This window comes from Gossypium hirsutum, chromosome A06, assembly GCF_007990345.1.
Source record: "Gossypium hirsutum isolate 1008001.06 chromosome A06, Gossypium_hirsutum_v2.1, whole genome shotgun sequence".
NCBI lineage: Eukaryota > Viridiplantae > Streptophyta > Magnoliopsida > Malvales > Malvaceae > Gossypium > Gossypium hirsutum.
Window position 1 is genome coordinate 36,620,941 of NC_053429.1, and position 24,824 is coordinate 36,645,764.

At 34.0% G+C, this 24,824-nt stretch overlaps 1 protein-coding gene and 1 long non-coding RNA gene across 2 annotated transcripts; one reads left to right on the forward strand and one right to left on the reverse strand.

Moving 5' to 3' along the window:
• Positions 1-6,002: 6,002 nt before the first annotated feature.
• Positions 6,003-10,549, reverse strand: LOC107961669 (signal recognition particle receptor subunit alpha). Its single transcript, XM_016897746.2, has 10 exons — positions 10,258-10,549; positions 8,795-9,783; positions 8,115-8,199; positions 7,927-8,022; positions 7,669-7,821; positions 7,465-7,572; positions 7,203-7,322; positions 6,925-7,050; positions 6,749-6,832; positions 6,003-6,270 (listed from the first exon to the last, which is right to left on the reverse strand). Exons 2-10 carry the CDS (start codon positions 9,760-9,762, stop codon positions 6,145-6,147), a joined length of 1,866 nt encoding a protein of 621 aa, XP_016753235.1. The 5' UTR covers positions 9,763-9,783; positions 10,258-10,549; the 3' UTR covers positions 6,003-6,144.
• Positions 10,550-11,884: 1,335 nt separating this feature from the next.
• Positions 11,885-13,625, forward strand: LOC121230625 (uncharacterized). The gene is made up of 3 exons (XR_005928627.1): positions 11,885-12,001; positions 12,476-12,563; positions 13,384-13,625. It is a non-coding gene; the product is annotated as an uncharacterized lncRNA (long non-coding RNA).
• Positions 13,626-24,824: the final 11,199 nt, after the last annotated feature.

Below are 24,824 nucleotides of genomic sequence, written 5' to 3' on the forward strand. Positions count from 1 at the left end.
GATGTGCTTCTTGAGTTGAGATACATGAAACGTTGGATGGATTCATGATTCATCAGGCACGATCAATTTGTAAGCCACCTGACCTATTTTAGCCTCGATCGGGTAGGGACCGTAGTATCTTGGTAATAATTTCTGGTTGGCCACTTTTTTGAGTGAACATTGATGATAAGGTTGCAGCTTGAGATACATCAATTCACCAACCTAGAATTCTTGCTCAAATATTTTCTTATCAGCAAACTACTTCATGTGTTCTTGAGCCTTCTTCAAATGAAACTTAAGCAAGTGTTTAGCTACTCCCTTGCTTGTAGACTACAGTCAACAGTAGCAAGACACTAAAAACCTACAAAATAGGGTTGATGCAGTGGAGGTCATTGGCCATAAAGGGCTTCATATAGTGTGGTTTGTATGGTTGTATGATAGGTAGTATTATACCACCACTCTGCCAAGGGAATCTAACTCACCCAATCGCTGGGCTTTTCACTAGTCATACATCATAAGTAACCCTTCAAACATCTATTCAATACCTCTATTTGACCATTAATTTGAGGATGGTAAATAGTGGAGAGATGTAGCTTGGTGAACATGTGCTTGAACAGTTCTTAATAAAAATCTTATCTCGATCCGAAACAATGGATTCAAGAGCACTATGGAGCTTGTAAGCCTGACATAAAAAATTCATGAGCTATATTGACTGCAGCGTAAGAGTGGGGGAGAGTTAAGAAATGACCATACTTAGTCAACTTATCTACCACAACCAATATGGTGTTCTTCCCATTTGAATGAGGCAACTCTTTGATAAAATCCATGCTAATAGCAGCCCAAGCTCAGTCTGGAATGTGTAGGGGTTGAAGGAGACTAGGTGATGCTGCTAAGTCTGCCATACACCTCTGAAAAATGCAACATTCATTTACCCATATTTTAACATCCTTCAATAACCCTTTCCAGTAGATCATACTTGACAACCTGTGTTTGGTGGCATGAATTCTAGAGTGTCCACCAGTCAAACTAGTATGGAAATAATGAAACAAATCTCTCTTCAAGCTAGTATTATTACCCACAACAATTTTCCCATTTCTCCTAAGGGTTTTACCATCCCATGTGAACTTTAGGTAAGAAGAGGCTTGCTGCTGAAGCTCCCTGATCAAATCCTAGAGCTTAGCATCCAACCTAATGGATTCCCTCACCTTATCCCAAACACCAGACTACACAGTGTTGACCATAATTTGAAGTAGCTGACCCTCCTATTCGTGGGACCTTCTAGATAAGGCATCTGCAACAATATTTAAAATGCCCTTTTTATAGGTGATAGAATAGTCATAGCCTAACATTTTTGCCACCTATTTTTGTTGATATGGGGTTATGGCTTGTTAATCAGATAAAAATCTGAGACTTTGGTGATCAATCCTTATCAGAAAGCGCCTTCCCACAAGATAAGAATGCCACTTCTTAACTGCCAATAGGATAACTAACATCTCCTTTTCATAAATTGATAGTGCTTGATATCTCACACCCAACCTTTTGCTGAAATATGTTATTGGGCTCCCTTTTTGCTAAAGAACAGCCCCAACTCTCTGGCCACTAGCATCTACATCCACACATAACTGTTCCTGAAAGTTGGGAAGAGTCAACATAGGAGCTTGACAAACTGCTTGCTTCAGTTGCTCAAAAGCTGCCTATGTGTCTGTGTTCCACTTCCACATAACATTCTTATTTAACAAAACAGTTAAAGGCTTGGCTGTACCTCCATAATTCCTGATCAATCTTCTGTAATACCTAGACAACCTAAGAAAACCCCTTAGATCCTTGATAGATTATGGTTGAGGCCAATCTAAAACCCCATCAACTTTGATGCATCCATGGAAACTGTCCCTTATTGAATAATATGACCAAGGTATTCCATCTTGAAAGAACCAAAACAACACTTGCTCATTTTGGCAAACAATTTATTGCTTTTTAACACTTGCAAAACTTCTTGTAAATGTGACAAGTGCTCATCCCAGCTACTAGAGTAGATAAGGATGTCATCAAAGAACACAAACACTGACTTTCGAAGGAGCCTCTTGAACACTACATTCATCAAGGCTTGGAAGTTAGAGGAAGCATTGGTGTAACAACCCATTTTTTAGTGGTATTGAAAATAGTGGTTTCAGGACCATAACTCTGACGTATTAGTTCATAAGTATTAATTAATATTTATGAGGTCTTTACTGTGGTATTTAAATTTAGTTATAAAAATTTAACATTTAGTTAGTCAATTAAGTAAAAGAATTAAATCATAAAAGTCGAGAAAGTTGATCTTTATTACTAAGAGTTATCTAATAGTTATAAAAAGATAATTAAAAGGACTAATATGGTAATTATATCATTTGGGAATATGGTATTGTAAAGTTGTGGTATATGATACTTGGCATGATTTTAGGTTATTGAAAATTGCATGTTTTGGTTGTTTAAAGGTGTGTTTATAGACTTGTAAACATGTATTATGAATTGGTTTAGGTACCTATACAATTGGGTGAGGAAATAACATGATTTTGGTCATGTTTGGGCACACATTGCCTAGGATACAGGGGGTCACATGATCATGTGTCACACACGGGCAACCCATACGGGTGTGTGCCCTAGGCATGTTAGGTACAGGATTTACACGGGATAGCATATGGACAAAGACACGAGCGTGTGAGCCAAGTCAGTGAGTTACATGGGTGAGTACACGATTAGGCATACTGGCGTGTAGGATAGCCACATGGCTATGTTTTGAGCCACACAGTTTGGGTTCTATCACACGACTTGGACATACGACCGTGTGACCCCTGTAGGTGAAATTTTTTAGGTTTTCCAAAAATGTTCTGATTTGTTTCAATTTGGTACCTGATTACTCGAAAGCTATTTTTAAGGCCACGTAGGCTAAATTTAATGCCTGTAAATGCATGATTTATTACATTTTGAATTTCATATGTATTTATTAAATTAATTTAAAAAATAATTCCTATTGGCTATAAATGTTCCATTATGTACAGTAATACTACGTAACCCTATTCCGATGATGGAAACGGGCTATGGGTGTTACAATTGGTAAGCCAAAAAGGCATCACCAAAAAATCATAGTGCCCATAACGAGTTTTGAAAGTTGTTTTGTGGATGTCTTGATCCCACATCCGAATCTAGTGGTAACTCGATTGCAAATCCAATTTGGGTGTAGCTGCCCCGAGCTCATCTAACAATTCCTCAATGATAGGAATTAGAAACTGATCCTTAATGGTTATCTGATTGAGTTATCTATAATCTATACACAATCACTAATTGCCATATTTTTTCTTAACCATCACCACAATAAAAGCAAAGGGATTAGTATTGTCCCTGATAATGCCAGCTCCTAATGTTTCCCCAATAAGCTTTTTAATTTTTGCCTTTTAAAAAGGGGGATATCTACAGGGTCAAATCTTGACCACCTTAGTCTCATCCATTAGTAGAATTCGATGGTTATGCAACTTATGGAGAGGGAGTTCTTTTGGTATTTGAACAACATCTTCAAAGCCGACCAATAATTGTTGTAAATCTAGTGGAAGATCTTGTGAAGTCATATGGAGCACTGTATGACTGTTTAAAGCCAAAAGCATTGGACTGGGACCCTTATCCAACAAGGTGAAACACTTGGACATTTGGGGACATGTCAACAACTGAAGACCTCTGGGAATGATCCCTTGTAAAGAACAAGAGTTGCCTTTATACTTGAATAGCATGATGAGAGCAGCGAAGTTCCAAACAATCAAACCTAAGGACAGAAGCCATTGAATTCCAAGTACTAAATCACATCATTTGACAGATAGACCATAAAGGCAGTTTCAAATTTGTGTCCTTGAGATTCCCACAAAATAGACTTGTAAATTCCTTAAGTAGCCAAACTCCCTCAATCAACAATCATCACCTTCAGCTGGTTGGATGGTGTAACAAGCAAACCTAATCTCTTAGTCAACTTGTAATTCACAAAGTTGTGAGTACTTCTTGAATCAACTAATATTATAACCTCCTGCTGGTTGATAGTAGCTGGCAAATGCATGGTATTATGCCTTTAGGATTCCTTAAAAGCATGTATAAACAGAATTGGTGAGGTTGCCTTAGATTCTGAATCCACCAATTCAAGCTGATCAGGGCAATCTTGGAGCACCACAAGAGGTTAGAACTTAGTATCCACTTTAGACTTAATAGAAGTTTCTATCATGAACTGATATAGTTGAGACTTAATACACTTATGCCTTTGAGTGTGCTTAGAGGCACACTAAAAACACAATCCCTTCCCTTTTTGATCTTCCATTTTAGTCTGAGATAGTAACTTGGTAGTAGGAAGTTTAAGAGTTACAGTTGTTGGAAAATTCTTTCTGACCTCTATTAGAGAATGGACAGAAGCATAATCTTTAAAATTGTGTAGATAAGGTTTAAAACACCCCCTACTACTGATCAGAGGGGCCTTCCTATAAGGACAAGCCCTAAGACCCTCCACTTACCTAGCTATTTTAAAGCCTTCCATTAGTGTGTGGGGCTTAAATAACCATAAATATTGGCATATCTCTCACTTCAAATTACTAATGAAAATACTCAATGCAAGCTTTCTGGTAAATGCAACTGGTTCAGAAGACTTACAAATAGATCGTGGTACTGATCCACTATACCCTGTTGTTTAAGAGAAACCAACTCTTCAATGGGATCCAAATAAGTGTCAGATCCAAAATGATCCTGGAGACCATTTGCATAAATCTCCCATGTTAGTTGTTGAAGGTTTCCCTAATGTTGAGAAAAAAATGGTGCCAATCCAGAGCTTTCCTTCAATATACAGCATCACCTTTCGAACTTTGGCATGGTCAAGAGCTGATTCAACTTCAAAAAACTGCTCCAGCTTAGACCACCAACCCCTGAAGTCAATTCTAGTGAAACAAGGGCACTCCATTTTAAAACCTCTGGTTAAAATTTCTAGGCTACTAACCGAGAGGATGCTCCTCTAAGTCCCATTTCTGATAAGGTGGAACCATTTTCGATGTACTGGTCCAAGAGAGATTGCAGTTCTCTTTTCAAAGTCATTTGTATCTCTTGAAAACAAACATCAAGTTCGGCATCTAGCTGAGAAAACTCCTATTGCAATTGGTTAATGTCCTTCTATAAACGTGTCGTCACACTCTTGTTGGCCATGAAGATTGCTAGGCTCTGATACCTTTGTTAAGAATGAAAATTTTGAGAAGAAAAATTACAGGAAAAGAAGTAGAGAAGAAAGTTTAGAGGAAGAAGATGAGAGCAAAGAGAAAAGTCATGACTATCATTCCATAATCATTTTCCCTTTAGCTTGATTGGTGCTAAAATAAGAGAATAACGGATCAAAACAGATTAATAACTGTCAAAACAACTTTTATCAAAATGTATTGTTTCAATTAAAAGACATGGACCAAAACAGTGCGTGTAAAATATCCTTCAACGCACCGTTTAACTAAAGAAATTAAAACACAATGTTTTGGTAATTGAAACCACAAACGCCTTACACTTATCCAACCGAAATAACAAAAATTTGAAAAGATTGAGTCATTTTCCTCCAAGAGCATATTCGTTCCATATCATTTTTATCTCTAATAATTTCTAAAATTATATAATAATATATAATATTGAATAAAATTTCAACAATAATTTTTTTAAAAAATTAAAATTAAACAAGTAATCATGTCAACCGTTACTTTTAACTGAAGGAAAAATAATTTCAAAAAACTCAATTAATTACTAATCATAATTCAAACTGTTCAATTGAATGCACTTCTCAATAAAAAAATTATTTTTTAAATATTATTAGAAGACTTATTTAACATTTTAATCTTTTGATTTTTTATGCTTGGCCCTAATTTTTTAATATCTTATACTTCTTTTCTAATTATTTTCCAATTTTGTGAAATTTCAATAACTTAATTTTTTAAAGAAAAGAAAATAGTCAAAATAATTATAAATACTAACAGTTTTAAAACGTGTAATTTAATAAGGGATTGAAGCACCTCCATTGAAATAACACTCAAACTCGCAATCAAAGAAAACAAAGTCATAAAAGAGTGGAGCATTGAAAATGCATTTATGAGTTTTTCTTTTTCGTTCTTTTATCCCACACCGTGCATTCACTCATTTCAGCAGTGTCTTGACTATTGATTTGACGTTAAGCTTCTTCAGGTCTGTATATGACTGGCCACACCCGACAAACATCACCGGTGCTCCCGATATGTACACCATTGACAACGCCGCTCCAACCTACACCAATTTTCAGTTGCATCACAAAACTAACACATTAATGGCAGGCTGGTAAACTCCGACCAACTCAAAAGATCAACGTTGTCAAATTATTTTACATCTAACTATTAACATATGAATCAACCCACTCTATAGACATATAGTTCAATCCGTCAGCCTAATTTTTAACGATATTATTTTTTAATCCATATAGTAAGTACATATCTTTCACGTTCAGTCGGATAAAACTGACATTCAACACTGACGGAAAGACCTAACTAATACAATCTTTGAAGACTCTATTTGTTTAGAAGTTTAAGGACATAAAAATTTAAAATTCAAGCAATAGTTTAGTGCCGTTTGCTGCAATTAACTCTAAAAAATCTATATCTATATTTTGATGCATTGGTGGTACACCATCACGGAACCAGAAGATAAGTCGTCACAAAAATAAAACACTGTCAGTGCATTCCAATAGGAAAACCTTATCAAATTTTACCTTATCATCAATAGTGTCAAATTTGGTGAGCAGAATCCCATCTATCAATCTAGGAGTAGGAGAAGTAGAGAGGTCAGCCAATTTCTGCAAGAAAAAACAGGGCAAAGCTTTATATATAGGTACAACAAATAGGTATAATACTAGAAAATACAAATGCTTAAATATGGAAGTAAAACCTGATTGAATTTTGATAACTGGTCAACAGCATCATTTCCAACTAGTGCCTCTCCCACAAATAAGACTAGATCTGGATTGTTGAGGTATATAAGCTTTGAGAGGGCTCTCATTAGTGGTTCATTATCCTGATAAGCATAATATAAATATCCTTATAGAGGTACAATAATTTTTTTTATTCAGGCTTCAGAAAGAAATGAAAATTATGAAGAGAACACACACCAAGCAATACGCTAAATTATAAAGTGTACAAAAATAAATAAACTGATTTAGAAGATACCTGCATCCGACCAGCAGTATCGACGAGAACAACATCAGAACCATTACGAGTGGCCTCCTGAATTGCTTCCTTTGCTACAATTGCAGGATCTTTCTCGTACCCTTTCTCAAAAATAGGAATCTGACAAGGGCAACAAGTAGCAAGTCAGATAAAAAAAACTGTAGCTATGCCAATAATACATGTTGGTACATGAAACAATCAGCTTTTGAAAATAATGGCGCCAAATGTGTCGAAAATATAACATTTAAGATTGATGTGATACCTGGAGTCTACGTGCATGCGTTCTCAACTGCTCAACAGCACCAGAACGGAATGTATCACAAGCAGCCATCATAGCACTAACATTGTGCTGCAGAAGCCAGTAAGCAACCTACAAAACAACATTGAATTTGAAGGTTAGCCAACTGTACCAGAAAGCATGTCCCTACGTACAAAACTGTATATAGAGCAGTTAAATCAGCTTAACCTTGGCGAGATTAGTTGATTTCCCAACTCCGTTAACGCCAACAAAGACAACAACATATGGCTTCCTCTGTTCCTTGGCAGCATGTACATCCCTCAGTATGTCAATGGAGCGCCTGGGAGTTAAAATACGAACAAGGGCATCTTCCATGGCAGCCTGCAGTCACGGATTACAATACACAAGTAAAGTTATAGAAAATTAAAAGGCAGGAAAGCTAAAAGAAAAAGAACAAAGAAAAGTTATGTTGGAAAATTTGCAGACCCGAACTGTCGAAGAGACCCTTGTGAATGAGGCCAGCTTTTTCCCTTCAAGACTAGCAGCTACTGATTCACAAAGCTTCTCAGCTATCTCTTCAGCCTGTAAATGCCACATAAAATGGAAGTTCCTCAGAATGTTCAGACGCACTAATACATCAGAAATCAAGTATGTCAAATTAGCAGAAGACATACCACATTCTTGGTCATAAGCCCATCTTTGAGAGCCTTCAAAGCTGGTTCTAGGTCTTCCTTCTCCAAATTAGCCTTTCCAGCAATACTGAGCCCAACAAAATAGATAAAAAATAAATGATGCAATTGCATGGTAAATTCAACAATGGTGATGTTTAAAGCTTCTCATGCAAGTTGTATAAAGCCCACATGAAACATGTCCTAGGAGCATATAGGACTTTTTCCAAATTAAAGCTAGCACAATAAGAGTCATCTTAAGATAAGATGAGAAACAAAAAAGACTCAAAACTCTTTTTGGCTAGAATAAGTAACAATGAATGAAAAAATGATGTCTAACTATTTCATTCTTTAACTGGTAAAGCCTAAGAGAAGAAATCTCAAAAATTGACTACTTATGCCACCTCCTGCACAGTTTACTACTGAGCCACATAATAACAACATTGAAGTGATCAACTCATTAAACCACATCTGCAGCTCCTGTTGAAAGTGGCTTTATGAACAATAAATCAAAAGTAATGAGGACAAACTTTGTGACAAACATCTGAACAGTGAACACAATATAAGCTATGGATTAAAAAAAAAAGGGGGGGGGGGGAAGGGGTAGGGCCCTCCAATTTCAAAGAATAGATGTGTCCAACAATAAAAATAAGGACCAAAATGATGGAACTACATCAATAAATTACCTCTGGAACATAGAAGAAAACCAACCCTTTTTCTTAGCTTCAGGCTTGCTATCCTTCTGCACGTTGTCATCTACTTCACCTTCACTATCACTGCTGATAATCTCTTCTATGTCCATCATACTTTCGCCTTGATTTGCTGCAACAACTTCTATATTGTCATTTCCACTTCCATTTCCATCCACTGGATCAGTAAAGTCCAGTTTTTCCTCCGGAGGTGCATCATCCCAAACTCTATTCTTCTTTGTAGCCTTTTTCTTAGGGTCCGGCTTGGAACCCTTGTTAACAACAGTATCAGTTTTCTTTACACCTTTAGTTCTTTTCTGAAGCTTACTTACATCAAAAGCACTAATATTGGAGCTAGTATTTTCTTTACCATTAACAACACCTGCCCTAGGTTCTTCCATCTCAACATGATTACCATTGGAGTGTCCATTCTCCAATTTACGACCTTTCGCTTTATCACCATCCCCACCATCAGTAGCCAAGCTACCCTCACTCTTCTTACTTCCTTTATCAGAACCAGCTTTCTGCACCAGCCCTTGCTTCTTTTTATTATTGACAGGCTTATCCGTCTGTTTTGATTCCTTTAACTCCTCAGCCCTAGCTTCTGCCTCCCTCCTAAGCTGCCTAAAAGTTTCATTGAAGTCATTATAGACCATCCTTTTTGGATCATAAATCTCTGAAAACTCACGTCTGACCATTGCAAGAAGCTCATCCACATACAAAAGATGGAGAATACGTTGATACACAGCAACGAATACAAGGCCAAGCTCATTATGGAATGTCCACTTGAGGGTATAAGAAGCTCCTGGGGCATCATAGCTATATGATGCTGCACCAGACCGTTCCTCCAAAAGACAGGACCGGATCAAGGTGTCAATTGGTGACCCTTTAAGAGCATTTCCAAGCTCTTTACAAGTCCAGAGGATTAACCCTCCTCTGGTAAATATCAGCAACTGCTCTAACATACTTTAATCTCAATAAATCTCCTGCAATAAAATCAAAGAAAGCTCAAAATTTCAAATGCCCAACAAATTTAAATGACTTTTCAAACAAAAAACTTAACGTTTTTTTCTCTATCCTTTAGAAAAACATATCCTATATTAGTTCAGAACATCACGAGACATGTTTCAATAATTAAACTAACAAAGCATGGACTTTGAAAATTATTCGTTGAAACAAGCAAAAGACTTTAAAAACGAGTTTTTAAAATGATCGATTTGATCTTTTCTTTAAGGAAAAATAATAATTATTAAAAAAAGAAAGAAAATCATGATCCGCAATGGAAATTCAACCTAAAAGTCTACGAAACTAGGTTCGAATTCAAGCCGATTCTTAGATCACCGAATCACAATCAAAGATAAACCTCAACGCAAGCATAGAAATGAAAAAAAAATTAAACAAAATCAACATAAAGCAGATTCATATAAACACTGAAAAAAGTTAATAAAAAGGGAAAATACCTGTTTCTTGGAAATCTTTAAAATCCTACAAAAAGAAAAAGAAAGATAAAAGAATACAAGAGGTTAATTTGAAAGAGAAAAAAAAAATTTGAGAAAATGTTTATGGTGTGGGTGTATATATAGGCAGTTTAATTAAATAAAATTTTAAAAAAATGGAGTTTTTGGAAGGGTAATAAAAAGTGAATCTGGGCTTGACCAGATTTCTTCAACGAGACAAAAATGGGCGCACGCCACTGTTAAAAAAAAAAAAAGCTTTTTAAATATGACTCTACTTTCTTTATGAATTTACTCCCTAATTTAAAATAATGTTATGTTTGATAATTTATTGAAAAAATTTTAGGGATTTAATTTTTTAACCATAATAGCAAATATAAAGTATAAAGGATTATGCACAATTTTATGTATAGGTCTTGAGTCTTTTTATGTGTGGTTATTATAGATGAATTTTAATTCTATTAATCTGTTAACTTTAGTCTAAATTGTATCAATTTTTAATCTATTTATGATATTATTGTTTAATTTTGCATTGTAATTATCCAAACTATTTATTTATAATAATTTAATAATTATGATTTCTTGAATTTATATTTATACTTATTATACTTTTAAAAAAAACTATTGAAAAATAAAATGAGGGATGCACTTAATAAAAAATACATTTATTCAATTTATACTTTTATTTTTGTCTTTTTCATTATCCATTCATCTTTAAATTATAAATCAATCCATAATAATTTAAAATAATTATTTTTATTATTAATTTGGACATTTTAAAAAATATTTATTTTTTAATTTATGATATTTTTATATTTAAAAATTTAATTTATATAAAATATTTTTTATACTTAAATTCATATAAATGGTAAAAATATAAAATAAAACATTCAAAATTTAACATTTACATTAAACGAACAATATAATTATATTTAACATTTAATTTGATGAAGCAATTTTTATAATTCAAATTAAATACTTATTAAATTCAACTTTAAAAATTCAAGACTTAGTTTTTAAGTTTATCAAGTGAGCTAATAATATTACCAATTGAATTTTAATTTTTTATACAATATTTAAAATTACTCATAATCCCTATCTAACTCTTAAATAAGAAAATAAATACACTTTAGTATGCACTTGAACTTCTCCTGCACTTGTAATAATATCTATAACAACCGAACTAACACTCAACCAACAATTGAATTCTAATTTTCAAATCATATAAGTAAAAAAATTAAATTTTTGAAATTAAAAAATAAATAAATTAAGTTTCAAATGTAACAGCCCGAATTAGGGCCTAGTCAGAACAGTGGTCTCAGGACCACAAATCTAAAGTTGGGAAAATTATTTTTATTATTTATCATGAAGTTATAGTATGATTATATTAGTGCATGAAAAATTTGGGGAGTTAATTTTAATGTTTGTGAGCCCGATTGCAAAAAAGGACTAAATTACATAAAAGACAAAAGTTGCATTTTAGTACCCAAATGTGTTAAATAGCTAGAGAACTAAAATTGAGGGGTTTTAAAGGGCAATTATACCCTTTTTAATTGTGTTGGCCGGCCATGAGATGAATTTTAAACAAATAGTCAAGGTTTAGGTAAGTGATGTCATGATTTGGTAAAAATACTCTTTAAAAGCCTAGCTATTATTTTTCTTCTTCTCCATCCCTTCTCTCCACCAAAAATATCAGCAAATATGGAGGTTTGAAAGTTGAAAATTTGCAGCAACTTATTCCTCTCATAATGTAAGTGATCTTGATGATTTTCTTAATGATTTTTACATTTTTGGCATGCTTGTGTCATGGGCTTTCAAATCATAGGACTATTTTGAAAAATGGTGATAAGTCTAGGGATTGACCATGAGAGAGTTTATGTTGTTTTCTGAAATTTTATGGAAGAAGATGAATCTTAGAAGAGTTCTAAACAACTTTTGTGAAAGGTGTTAGCATGAAAACACCTAAAGGGGCTATTTTGCATAAGTTGCAAAATATGTGGTAAGTGTGTGAAATAGTGAGAAATTGGGGTAGCTATAAGAGTAAAAAGGGGTCGGCTAGGCCTAAGATAAGAGGAAATTCGATAAAAAATGAATTTCGTACATAAGGGTAAAATGGTCAAATTGCCAAAGTCTAGGGGAAAAATAGTCATTTTACCAAAAATAATGAATTTATGATTGCCTAATTGTAATTAGTGATTAAATGAGTGCATTTTTGCTATTATAGATCAAGATTTACCGAATTCGAACCTAGATCGGGGGAAAGTCAAGCAAATCGACTAAATCGACTAATCGAGTACATTTTGTAAGCCGAGGTAAGTTGTATATAAATAATAAAAATACATTGTTAATGTATGTATTCGAATTTTCATTGAATTGATATGATATGAATTGCTAGATTGTGAACTGAGAATGCATATTAACGATTGAGATAGTAGAAAGATCTAGTTGGAACCCTAGGAAACAAACCGGATATTCATGTCATAACATTAGGATTTCTTGTGTGCCAGTGTAAGACATGTCTGGGACATGCATCGGCCATATTATGAGTGCTAGTGTAAGACCATGTCTGGGACATGGCATTGGCGTAGAGATGAGTGCCAGTGTAAGACATGTTTGGGACATACATTGGCCTCGACGATGATAGCCAGTGTAAGACGTGTCTGGGACATGCATCGGCTAAGAGTTGTGCTAGTGTAAGACATGTCTGGGACATGCATCAGCACGTATATACGAGAGCTAGTATAAGACCATGTCTGGGACATGGCATCGGCCTCGATGATGATAGCCAATGTAAGACCATGTCTGGGACATGGCATCGACAACTTTTCCTATGATTGAGGCTTATAGAATATTCAGTAGTATTCCGAAAGGCTTAACTTTAAAAGTTATGAAAGTGAGATAGTAAGGAAAGTATAAAAATGCTGTAAGTGGTATAGGTACCTATTTGGTATGCATGAGAATGAACACAAAATAGAAAATGTGACTAGAGTAGACGAAAATGAGTAAGTCAAGCTTATGCCTATCTTTGTGCTATGAGTATGATGACTAGAGGTGAAATTGTTGTTGTATATTTATTTATATGCAACTTACTAAGCTTTATGCTTACTCTCTTTCTTTTCCATTTTCTTTCAGTGCCGATTTGTTTGCTCAATGATCCTTTGGAGTCAGAGATATCAATCACACTATCAGCCGTAATACTTGGTATAGTTGGATTTATATTTTTGATTATGGCATGTATAGGGCTAGACCTTATTATTTTGTGTCTTTGAGAATTGACCAAATGTGTTGGTTTAAAATAGATTCTACTCTTTACATTGAGCTTTGAATGAGGGCTTTCATTTTGAATCTATAAAAGAAGCATCTTCATGGTTGAATGAATGTCTATTATGCTTCTTTTGGTATTGGTTGGTATTGACATGAAAATAGGTACACTAGGGTGGCAAAGAGGCTTGGTAGATAGCCTCATATTGTCCACATGGGTAGACACACGGGCGTGTGTCTAGGTCGTGTGTGATATATGATCAGCCCCATGGGCGTGCGAGAAGGCCGTGCATCCCTGTACCTAGAAATTTCAAGTCAGAATGCATGGTAAGGGTCACACGGGCAGAGACACGGCTGTGTGTCTCAGCCGTGTGGAGGGTACGGCCTAGTACACGGGCGTGTACCGTGGTTGTGTAATGCTGACATCAGAAACAGAATACCTAGGTTTTTGCACACGGGCTGCGCCACGGGCGTGTTGTGGCCGTGTGAAAGGACACGGGCGTGTGTCTAGGCCGTGTGGAGTCTGCATTTGTTTTATGAAAAATTGTAAAAAAATTAAATTGGCCATACGGGTGCAGGACATGGGCGTGTCCCAAGCACATGGGCGTGTGCCCTATACCCACACGGAGTGTGGAGCCTTAAAGCATGAAATTTTCTAAGTTTTCTTGAGCCCTGATTTGGTCCCGAACCACCTCGAATGTATGTTTTAGGCCTCGTAAGCCCAATTAAGGGACAAATTGCATATGAAATGAAAAGTTTTAAATTGATCAAAATTTTATGGCTCGATTTTCTAATATTGGATGAGTTTAAGTCCAGTAACACCTCAAACCCTGTCCCAGCGTTGGATAAGGGAGAGGGGTGTTACATCAAAAGTCTAAAACATATAGGGACTGAATACAGAATTAGACCGAAATAAAATAATACCACGTCACGGCAATGTTTTTACTTGAGGTTTTAAGACATTTTGTGGGAGTTAAGAAACAAGAAAAGAAAATCCATTAAAACTGCGTTTCTGGAGTTACAATGTACCCCACGTGTCGGCAAATTTCTGAAGTAACGGAACACTGTGTTTTACATCGTAATCATGTTTTATGCTGCATCACGTTCATTAGAGGTAGCAATTGGGTGGGTCAAATTTCAAATCGGATAAATCTGAGTCTGGTAGATTCACGTGTCAAGCTTTTTGAGTGATTTTGGATGGATTAGTTTTTAATTTTTTATTATTTTGGGTTCTAGAGGCGAATTCAGGGATTGGTAAGGGCCCAACCTCTTCTAAAATGGAAAATTATTGTTTTGACCTTTTAGAAAATTTTAAAATTTTAAATTAGTAAAGGTAAAATTACACTTTAGCCTCACTTAAATTTATGAAAATTTAATTTAATCCTTTAAAAATTCTAAAATATAGAAAAATTAAAATTTCATTTCAGCCCCCTGGCTTTGCCTTTGTGTATGGGGTGAAATTTATTAAAATCAATTCTACTAAGCTGTCAATTTTCAAGTTTAGAAGATTAGTCAATTTGCAACAAGTTTTTGGATAGAATCCAAGCTTTTTTGGGCTGAGATGTTTACATAGACTTTGAAAAGCTATCTCTTAGCTTCAAAATTCACTTTTAATAATCAATTTCAAGTCCAGGAGCTCAAGTTATGACCATTTTATTGAAGACTATGCGAAATTTTTTTTGGACGAGATTATTATGGGAAATTATGATTTCAAACTTCAATTCAAGTTTAAATATATTGGGTTCGAGTTTAAGGCCTAATTTTAATTATATATGACCCTCATATTGTATATATATATTAATTTTTATTATTTTCTTATTTATTTATTACGAATTTTAAGATATTTTTAAGTATTTAAAGTTATGAGGAGTTCTATATTTCTTGGAGGGTTGACTAGATCCATTAATTGAATTTGTTAGGGTTTATATCTCAGAAGCTTTAGTTGGACAACTATCTTCTATCCATATCTATTGGTTTATTCGATCCATCTTTCACCTTTTAATTTACATTTTTTTTATTTATCTATGTTTTGAATCTTTATTTTTTTTATTCTTGAATTTCTTCTTTTAGTGTTTTTTTTTGTTTTTATTTATTTTAGGTTAGACTCGAATCTTTTTTCGAGTTGAACAACTTGAATACTATCTCAGTCTATTGCCTCTATCATTTGGTATCAGATTTGAGCATTTTTGAATTGTTTTTTTATGGTAAATAAATTGTTTTCAATCATTTTTCTTAAATAACCTCTAAAAAATATTTTTTACCTTGAAATTTTTTGAAAAAAAAACATTGATTTTAGTTGGTAAACTAATTCAAACTTAAAACTGACCTAGACACAAAATGATATGAAATCAAAATAACTTGAACAAAAAGTTGAAATAACTTAAAACAAAAATAACTTAATCTAAAAACCCAAAACTCAAAATCAAATGATCGAAATCCAAAATGATTCAAACCTAAAATTGACATAAAGCCAAAATGACTTGAACAGAAATTGACTTGTAAAACAAACCATCTTATTTATATAGTAACTAAATTTTTTTTATCTTGTGTCATGCAAAAATTTGATTGTATGCATAAATTAAATTTTCTAACATTCCAATAATATTTATATTTAAAAAGGAATACAAAATGATATAAATATTAAATTTTGAGAATTATGATTGTAGATACTCAGTTTTGGCTACTAACATTTTTATCATTTTCTTGAGATAAAAAATATTATATTTTAAGAAATTGTGCTACTAAGCGTACCTCTTTCGAAGCAACAACTCTTGTTTAGAGTAGTTGTTGTTTAGAACAAATATTGTTCAAGAATAGTTATTTCCAGAATGGCTATGTTCAAAATAGGGCTTCGATTAGAATAATTGTCATCTAGTGTAGTTGTTATTTGTGAACAACTCTTGTTGAGAATAGCTAAAATCTAGAACAACTTTTGTTTAGAATAATGACGTTTCAGGAATAACTATATTTAGAACAATCATTGTTTGGAAAAATTTGTATTTAGAACAATTGTGCTTTTTTGGAAGTGCCATTATTTAGAACAAGCTTTACAAAGAAAAGCATCACTATAGAATAACACTTATTTAGAACAACCTTTACATTGAGAACAATTATGCCAAGAACAACTCACGTTTGGAACAAGTCAAAATAGTCATTATTTAGGGGACAACTCTTATCCAAGAGCAACCATCGTCTTGCATTTCAAGAGATGTTCTGAGAAAATTTTTTCACATGGTACTACTTTGCCAAAGTAGAAGAAATGGAAATAACCTCGAAATATGAAAAGGTTCTTGGGTTATCTTCACTTTTGGAATGTCCTAGAGAGCTTGGCTTGATGAATAATATATGAAGGCAGTTAAGAGTTCTCCTCTTAACCTTTTCCTATAATGTTGAGTGTATTTTCCCTCATTTCAGGAACATTGTGAATTCTTCTTCACTATTCACCATCATCAACAAAACCTTTCACTATCCATTGTTAATCATTAATGTAATTATAATTGAAAATTAATTACATTATTCATATTAATTACTAGCTTTGTAACTTTTATTCTTGGAACACGATAAATAGGAGCCTTTTGTTGGGAAATGCATCCATATTGTAGTAAACATGTAACTATTTTCTATTTATTTGAACGATGAATAAATAAATAAAGTTAATTTCACATTTCACTATTATGTCTTTTGTATTTTCTATCTTTTATATTTTGCATGCATAGCGAAATTGTAACAGGCAAATATTAGCTCATTGATTGTCTAAAGTTCAAATTGAAGATAAGTTGCATTGTAAAGAACATTTACATTACGAAAAAGATAGCTTATTTTAGTAGATAATCTAAATAAGTCCGTAGTCCTGTTAATGAATCAAAGTGAATATTTGATTCAAATACTGAGAAGGATTATTATGTTGTGTACAATTCCAATTGGGGAGATGGCTAGTCTTGGCTATCAGAGTAGTTGACACCACGGATAGAGATATAGATGTATTCATTGATAGAATGATACATTGGATTGCACCCAAGATGAATTAATTCTGAATCCGTTTGTAAATTAATTCACTTGTGACATTCATGGTGTGATTTACCTAAATCCTGGGTTAGTCACTAACCATGCATATGCAACTCATGTGCTTCGATATAAGTGGAGGCTTATGGCCTAAAAATGATTGAGCCCATAATCGGTATGTTGGGTACATGACTTGTGTATGGCATGGCTTTACTAGCAACAGTGGAATTCATAGCTCAATTAAAGAGTTAATGATATCTTCTCATTGGCATTATGTGGATTGATAAATATGAAACATGACCACAAGTTGCTTATTCTCGAACGAGCAATTTATCACAGTCATTTGTTGACAGTGATCACATTAATTATTAAGAAGCCACGATGGTGACAATGAGATAAAATCGATTGTATTAAGTGAATGGATTTAACTCAAATGAATCAAGGATATCATATGAGGGTAACACAAACATGACGAGATCATTAGACAAAACAGTTGGATGAATTGCTTTCTTAAAGAGTATACAACAATGAGTTTTCAATCATGGTACTTCTTGTGGACCGACTCCGTGATTAAGTAATTGCGAATTATTGGAATGATGCTTCTGAACATAATTGCAATTACTAGAGCTTAATTGTATATGTCTACTTGGTCCCTTCGCTAGCTCAACAAAATCTTGATTAGACTGCATTTGAATCAAAAGTAAATTCTACGCCTTTGGAAATAATTTAATTGAGTCAATTTATTCAATGTGGAATTAAATTAGGTGGTCGTGAAAATTATTCAATTAGAGAATTTGATTAAAGAATTTTCTTGGAAACTTAATTTGGAAAATCTAAGTGATTTTTAGAAAAATTAATTTTGATCAAGTAAAATTAAATTAACCAAATTAATTAAAATTAATATGATATTTTTGGAATTTGATTTTCAAGTCAGACAATTGGCCCAATAGGTAATTGAACTTGAAAATTGGACCTGAGATCGTAAATTGGCCCGGGAGCCCAAAATCGAGACCAAGACCCAAAAACTGATAACTGGCCTCGGTATGTGAAATCGGACTGACGGTCCAACCTGTGGCTAGACCAGACTGCTCAGGTTGTCATTAACTCGGACTGGACTGGTAGTAGCCGAACTGGCTCGGGATGCCGTAAGGGTGTTGCATCTGCACCACTAGTCACGGCGATGCCGGTGGCTGCGACAGTGGCATCCCAATGGTCGGCGGTGGTTAGTCGTCGGTGGTTGAGCAGTGGAAGAGTTACACTCCTATTAAGACTCTACTAGAGAATTTAGTTTTAGATTAATTATTCCAAAAATAATATTATTTTAATAGTTTAATATTAAATTAAATTTAATACTTATCTTAATTGTATTAATTTAATATTAAAGTGACTATCTTAATATTAAATTTAATTTAATGTTTATCTTGTAAATAAACGTTCTATTATTTTTATTAGTTTTAATATTAAATTTAATCTAATATTTATCTTGATAAATATTATATTAATTTAATATTAAAGTGATTAAGTTTAATCATAATTGAACTCTCTAAACTTTCCCTATATAAAGAGAGCTTTGGGTCATTATTTACACACTTGAATTCAAGAGAAAGTTGTAGAGAAAAAATTCTCTGAAGAGATTATTCCAGAAAATTTCTAGAGATATTTTTCTGATTTACAACTTGACCCAAAATTTTAGAGAAATTACAAAATTACCCTACTGGTAATTTATTTGAAATTTTTTTTGAGTCGAAGCGAGCCCACACTCTACAAACGTGAGCTTGAAGATAACGACGAAGACTAATCGGTCAAAGCGTTCATCCTAAATGAATCGAAAATGTACAATTTTGATTAAGTGTTTATTACTTTAGATATCACAACCAAAATATTGTTTTGGAAAAAAAAATTAAAACTCTGGTTTTTCCCTAAATTTATTTTCCGCTGCGTTTTTGAAACCCATTTTTTCCACACCTTTCATCACTGGTGAAATGACTTTTTGGCACATTCGGCATTTTTGCACTCTTAAGGATTCTCTCTAAAATTCTCTCAACTTACTTCTTTGTTAAGCCTAATCGTCATTCAAATTTCCCCTTTTTTGCCTTACCTACCACTGCATTCAGTGTTACTAGATCTGCTTAAATCTTTCTCTCCACCTTCTTCTAGTATATCCCATTCACTTGTTTGAAATGCTTCATTTTTCCATAAAAAGAACCCTCTACATTTTGGCGACTCCATTAGGGGCGAAATGATTATATTAGGTGAAACCTTTCCATTCATTTTTTTACGAAAAAACATGAACCTCTTACAAGAAGCCAAGGTGTAGTTGTTCTTGCCTACATCCAAAAATTGATGAATATGATTCAAGCCTCTCAAGAGAGGATTCAAAGCTTGGAGGAGAACAATAGAAAGATGATGGAAACCATTTCCAAACTTGCATATGCCTCTTTTGCTACACAAATTCAACCTGTGAATAGATATATGAATATTTTTGATGGAAAAATTCTTCCAAATGTGAACACCAAAAATGGAAACAACACACCCATTAATCCTTTGTCATTTGGAAACACCAACACCAACATTGCTAATCCCCTTGTCACTATTACTGAACTTTTACTACTCATGGTGCTTCTACTAGTTTTGCTGGCACCTCTACTATGATTTCTTTTAAAACTACTTCTTAGGGTTATGACATTAAGGAGGAGCTTTAGAGGTTACTTGAGGAGAAGAATAAGAGCTTAAGCTTTTCTGAGTTTGATATCAAGCTCTCATACCCGATTAAGGTAATTGCAAAGCCATATCCCAATGACTATACTAGTCCAAATTTCAAGCAATTTAAAGGGAAGACCAATGATGCTCGTGAACATGTGATGAAGTTTGTGGAAACACTTGGAGTAGCTGGGTTGGATGATGACTTGAAGCTGATAGAATTTTCTAACTCTTTAACAAATAAGGTATACACTTGGTAGGTCAACCTTACTCCTAGTTTTGTTGAGTCAAGAAGCTAAAGGTGTAAGATGTTTGGTGAGAAGTGCTTTTCCACACATAAGAAGGTTAATTTGGTTATCTGGGAAAAGTGAACTAGAAATCAAGAGAAGATCTTATAGAGTATATTAGTGCTTCAGAGAAATAGTGTAACAACCCGTTTTCAATCAAATCGAAATAGTGGTTTTGGAACTACAAATCTGAAGCTGAAATAATTATTTTATTATTATTTTGAGGTTTATAGCATGATAGTATGATTACATAAAAATTTTGCTATGAAATTTTAACGTTTGCATGCTTAATTCGATAAAAAAGACTAAATCGCGTAAAGTGCAAAAATTGGGTTCTAATAGCTAAAAGTGTTTAATAACTATAGAACCTTAAATTAGAGGTCATTATATGACAATTAGACTATTAATATGTTATTGGATGATAATGACTTGGTATTTGTGTAAATTCTAATGTTTTTAAAAGTTAAATTAGTAAATAGATATATAATGATAAATTAAGTAAAATAAAAGATGTCTATCATCTTTTTCCATCATCCATCACAAGAAATAAAAGATGAAAAACACCATGGATGCATGCTAGGTTCGGCCAAGCTTGCAAGCTCAATTGATGAGTGAGTTTTGATCCGTTTTTAATGATTTTTATGTTTTTGGAGTCGTTGTAGCTTAATCTAACTAGCCCAGGGACTAAATTGTGAAACTGTTAAAGTATTAGGGTTTTACCATTGATGAATGTGTATATATTTTGATGTTTGATGATAGAAAATAAATGGTTGTTGTTAGATAAACAAGTTTTGTAAAGTGATCTTGGTTTAAAATGTTAAATAGGGATTAAATTGATAAAATGTAAAAATTTTGTGGTAAATGTGTGAAATAATGAAAAATATGAGCTGCTATGGGCTTGGATGAAATTCGACTAGCATGAGTATATACTAAATTGCATGAATTTGCTTTGTTATGAGCTAGGGACTAAATTGTAAATAAGTAAAAATTTAGGGGCAAAATAATGATTTTGCCAAATTATGAATTTTGGATTGAATTGAATAGAATAGTGATTAAAGTAGTTAAATTTGATTATATAGATCAAGAAAAAGAACAGTCGGAAGTAAATCGAGGAAAAGACAAAGTAGTGGATTGATCGGACAATTGTCTTTGTACTCATTCGAGGTAAGTTAGTATATCAATAAGCTTGAAATTATATGTGTTTACATGCTAAATCAATATAATTGTAATGATAATGCACTATGGAAATTCCCGACGAGATATCAAAAATTGTATGGATCCCGGTTGAACCTTAGGAATAGATGGGATACAAATGACATGTCATTAGGGGTTACCGTGTTATAGGCGCTAGTCCTGTACGTTCTATCGGTGGCTGAGTTTCCCTGTAACATCCCGATTTTGGGCCTAGTCGGAATATTGGTTTTGAGATAACAAATCCAAAGTAGAAATATTTGTTTTATGATTGTTTTGAGGTCCATGACATGTTTGTATGATTGTGTGAAAGTTTCATGAAGAAATTTTATGAATAAGTGTCCAATTTAACTTTTAGGACTAAATTGAAAAAGTTACAAAATATGAGATTCTAGAAGTTTTAAGTATGAATAGCATTGGATTATTAATTAGAGGTCCTTAAATAACAATTTTCCCAATTTCTAATTTTATGGACAAAAATGGGCATGCATGGATAAAATTTGAAAGTTTAGTAAAAAGGGCATTTTGGTCATTTGGTTAATAAAAGATTGAAAAATCAAGCAAAATTTGCTCATCTTTCTCATGTGGGTGTCGAAATTTCTAAGGAACCATAGCTAGGGTTTCTTCACTTTCCAAGCTTGATAGTAAGTGCATCCTAGCCCTGTTTTTAATGTTCTTTGCATTTTTGAAGTTGTCATCAACCGATCTAGCTATTTCTACCATTATTTTGAGCTAGGGTTCATGTTAAAAAACTTACCCATGTAACACCTTTTACTCGAGTTCGACGCCAGAACAGGATACGAGGTGTTACCAGACTTGAACACATACATACAAACATTTTCGGGTCATAAAATTTCGTTCGATTTTAAAACTTTCAAACTTCCTCTTAACGACCCTAATATAGACCTACGAGGCCCAAAACACGCTTTGGAAGTGGTTCGAGAATAAACTAAACACTTTAGAAAACTTTTTAAAATTTCAAAGTAGGCAGGGGCACACGCCCGTGTGTCTTCTTAACATGGCCATGTTGAAGGCCCATGTGGCTCACATGGCCTGAACATATCGGGACACGTCTGTGTCCCTAGCTCGTGCTATTTAATTTCTCGATTGAACCTATAGAGATTTTTACACGGCTTGGCACACGCCCGTGTCCATGGCCCGTGTCCTTCACATGGCCTAGACACAAGCCTGTGTGTCTTCCTGTGTAGACAAAAACAAGGCTATCTACCAAGCCTTTTTGCCACCCTTACTTGCACCAACTTACACAACATCAAACATCTCCAATCCAAGCATAAACACACATAAGCAAAATAGCCGCAACCAAACATCCACATCCATAAGAATTTTCATCAAATGCATTTAATAGTAATCAGTATTAGCCAACATTAATGGCCTATACAAAATGAATATCACATTCATATGAGCCAACACTTGGGGCTAAACTAACATGACACTAAACAAAAAGAACAAGTCCTTATACATGCCACACTCAAAACATTTAACTAGCTATACCAAAAACTTCAGATGATAGTGTGATAGATGCCTCCGACATCTCTTGATTCCCAATGCTAGTTTGGCGGCACTATAAGAAAATGGAAAAGAGAGGGAGTAAGCATAAAGCTTAGTAAGTTACAAGTAAATAATAAACATTGCTTTACCAAGTAACATCATACTTATAACATATCATACACTTACACAAGCTTCTTGAATGAATATAGCCATAACTTACTCATTTCATCCTTACTATTCATATACATAACCCGAGCTCATTCTCATGAGTTTTGTGTAGGTACCTATGCCACTTGCAACGTAATCATAACTTTTCTCAATCATGGTATAATCTTTAAATTACCTATTGAACCAGTTGGAATAGCAAATGGATACCTGACAAGCCTCATACAAAAGGGTAAAATGCCGGTGCCATGTTCCAAACGTAGTCTTACATTGACTCACATATCAAGGCTGATGCCATGTTCCAAACATGGTCTTACATTGGCTCTCATATCAAGGCCGATGCCATGTTCCAAACATGGTCTTACACTAGCTCTCCTATCAATGCCGATGCCATAAACATGGTCTTACACTGGCTTACATATTGAGGCCGATGTCATGTTCCAAGCATGGTCTTACACTAGCTCTCCTATCAATGTCGATGCCATGTTCCAAACATGGTCTTACACTGGCTCACATAACCCTAGTATCACGGCATGGATATCCAATCTATTCCTACGGTTCAATAGGGAGTCTCACCACATCAAATTTTGTCATGCATATTCGTAACAAAATCGAGTATTTCATGAAATATCAATAATTTAATGCATAATAACAATAGATTTTTAATATTTACGTGCAACTTACCTCGGTATACAAAAAGTAGGCGACTAGTTGGATTTAGTCCACTAGCTTGGTTTTCCCCCGGTCTAGGTCCGAATTTCGTATTTCTTGATCTAAAATGATAAAATTCACTAATTTAATTATCATATTAATCAAGACTTTTCACAAACTATATTTTGGCTAAATGACCATTTTGCCCCTAGACTTTCACAAAATTACAATTTTACCCCTAGGCTTGTAAATCGATTTTCATCAAATTTTCTCACTAACCAAGCCTAGCTGAAATCTTTGTATACTAAAATTAACCCACAATTCTAATTATTTCACATATTTACCACATAATTTATAACTTATGCAAAATGATCCTTAGTTAGGGTTTCCATGAAAACTACTTCACAAAAGTGGTTTCTTTAACAACCATAATTCATTTTCTTCCATCATATTTTAGTAAATCACACAAAAGCTTCCATGAAAAAACCTTAAACTTTCAATGTAACACCCCACGCCTGTGCTCTATGCCGGGACAGAATACGAGGCATTACTAAATTTTAACACATGCATTTAAACGTTTCCGAGTCACTAAGGCTTGATCAAATTTAAGACTTTTTCAAACTTTGTTAAATCTCCTTAATATGGGCCTACGAGGCCTCAAACATTCATTGAAAGCCATTCAGAACCAACTCAGGTTCTTAAACTGACTTAATAAATATGACCCTTGAAACAGGGAACACGCCCTTGTGGTCATTATAACATGGCCGTGTTGATGGCTTGTGTGGCACACATGGCATAAGCATCTAG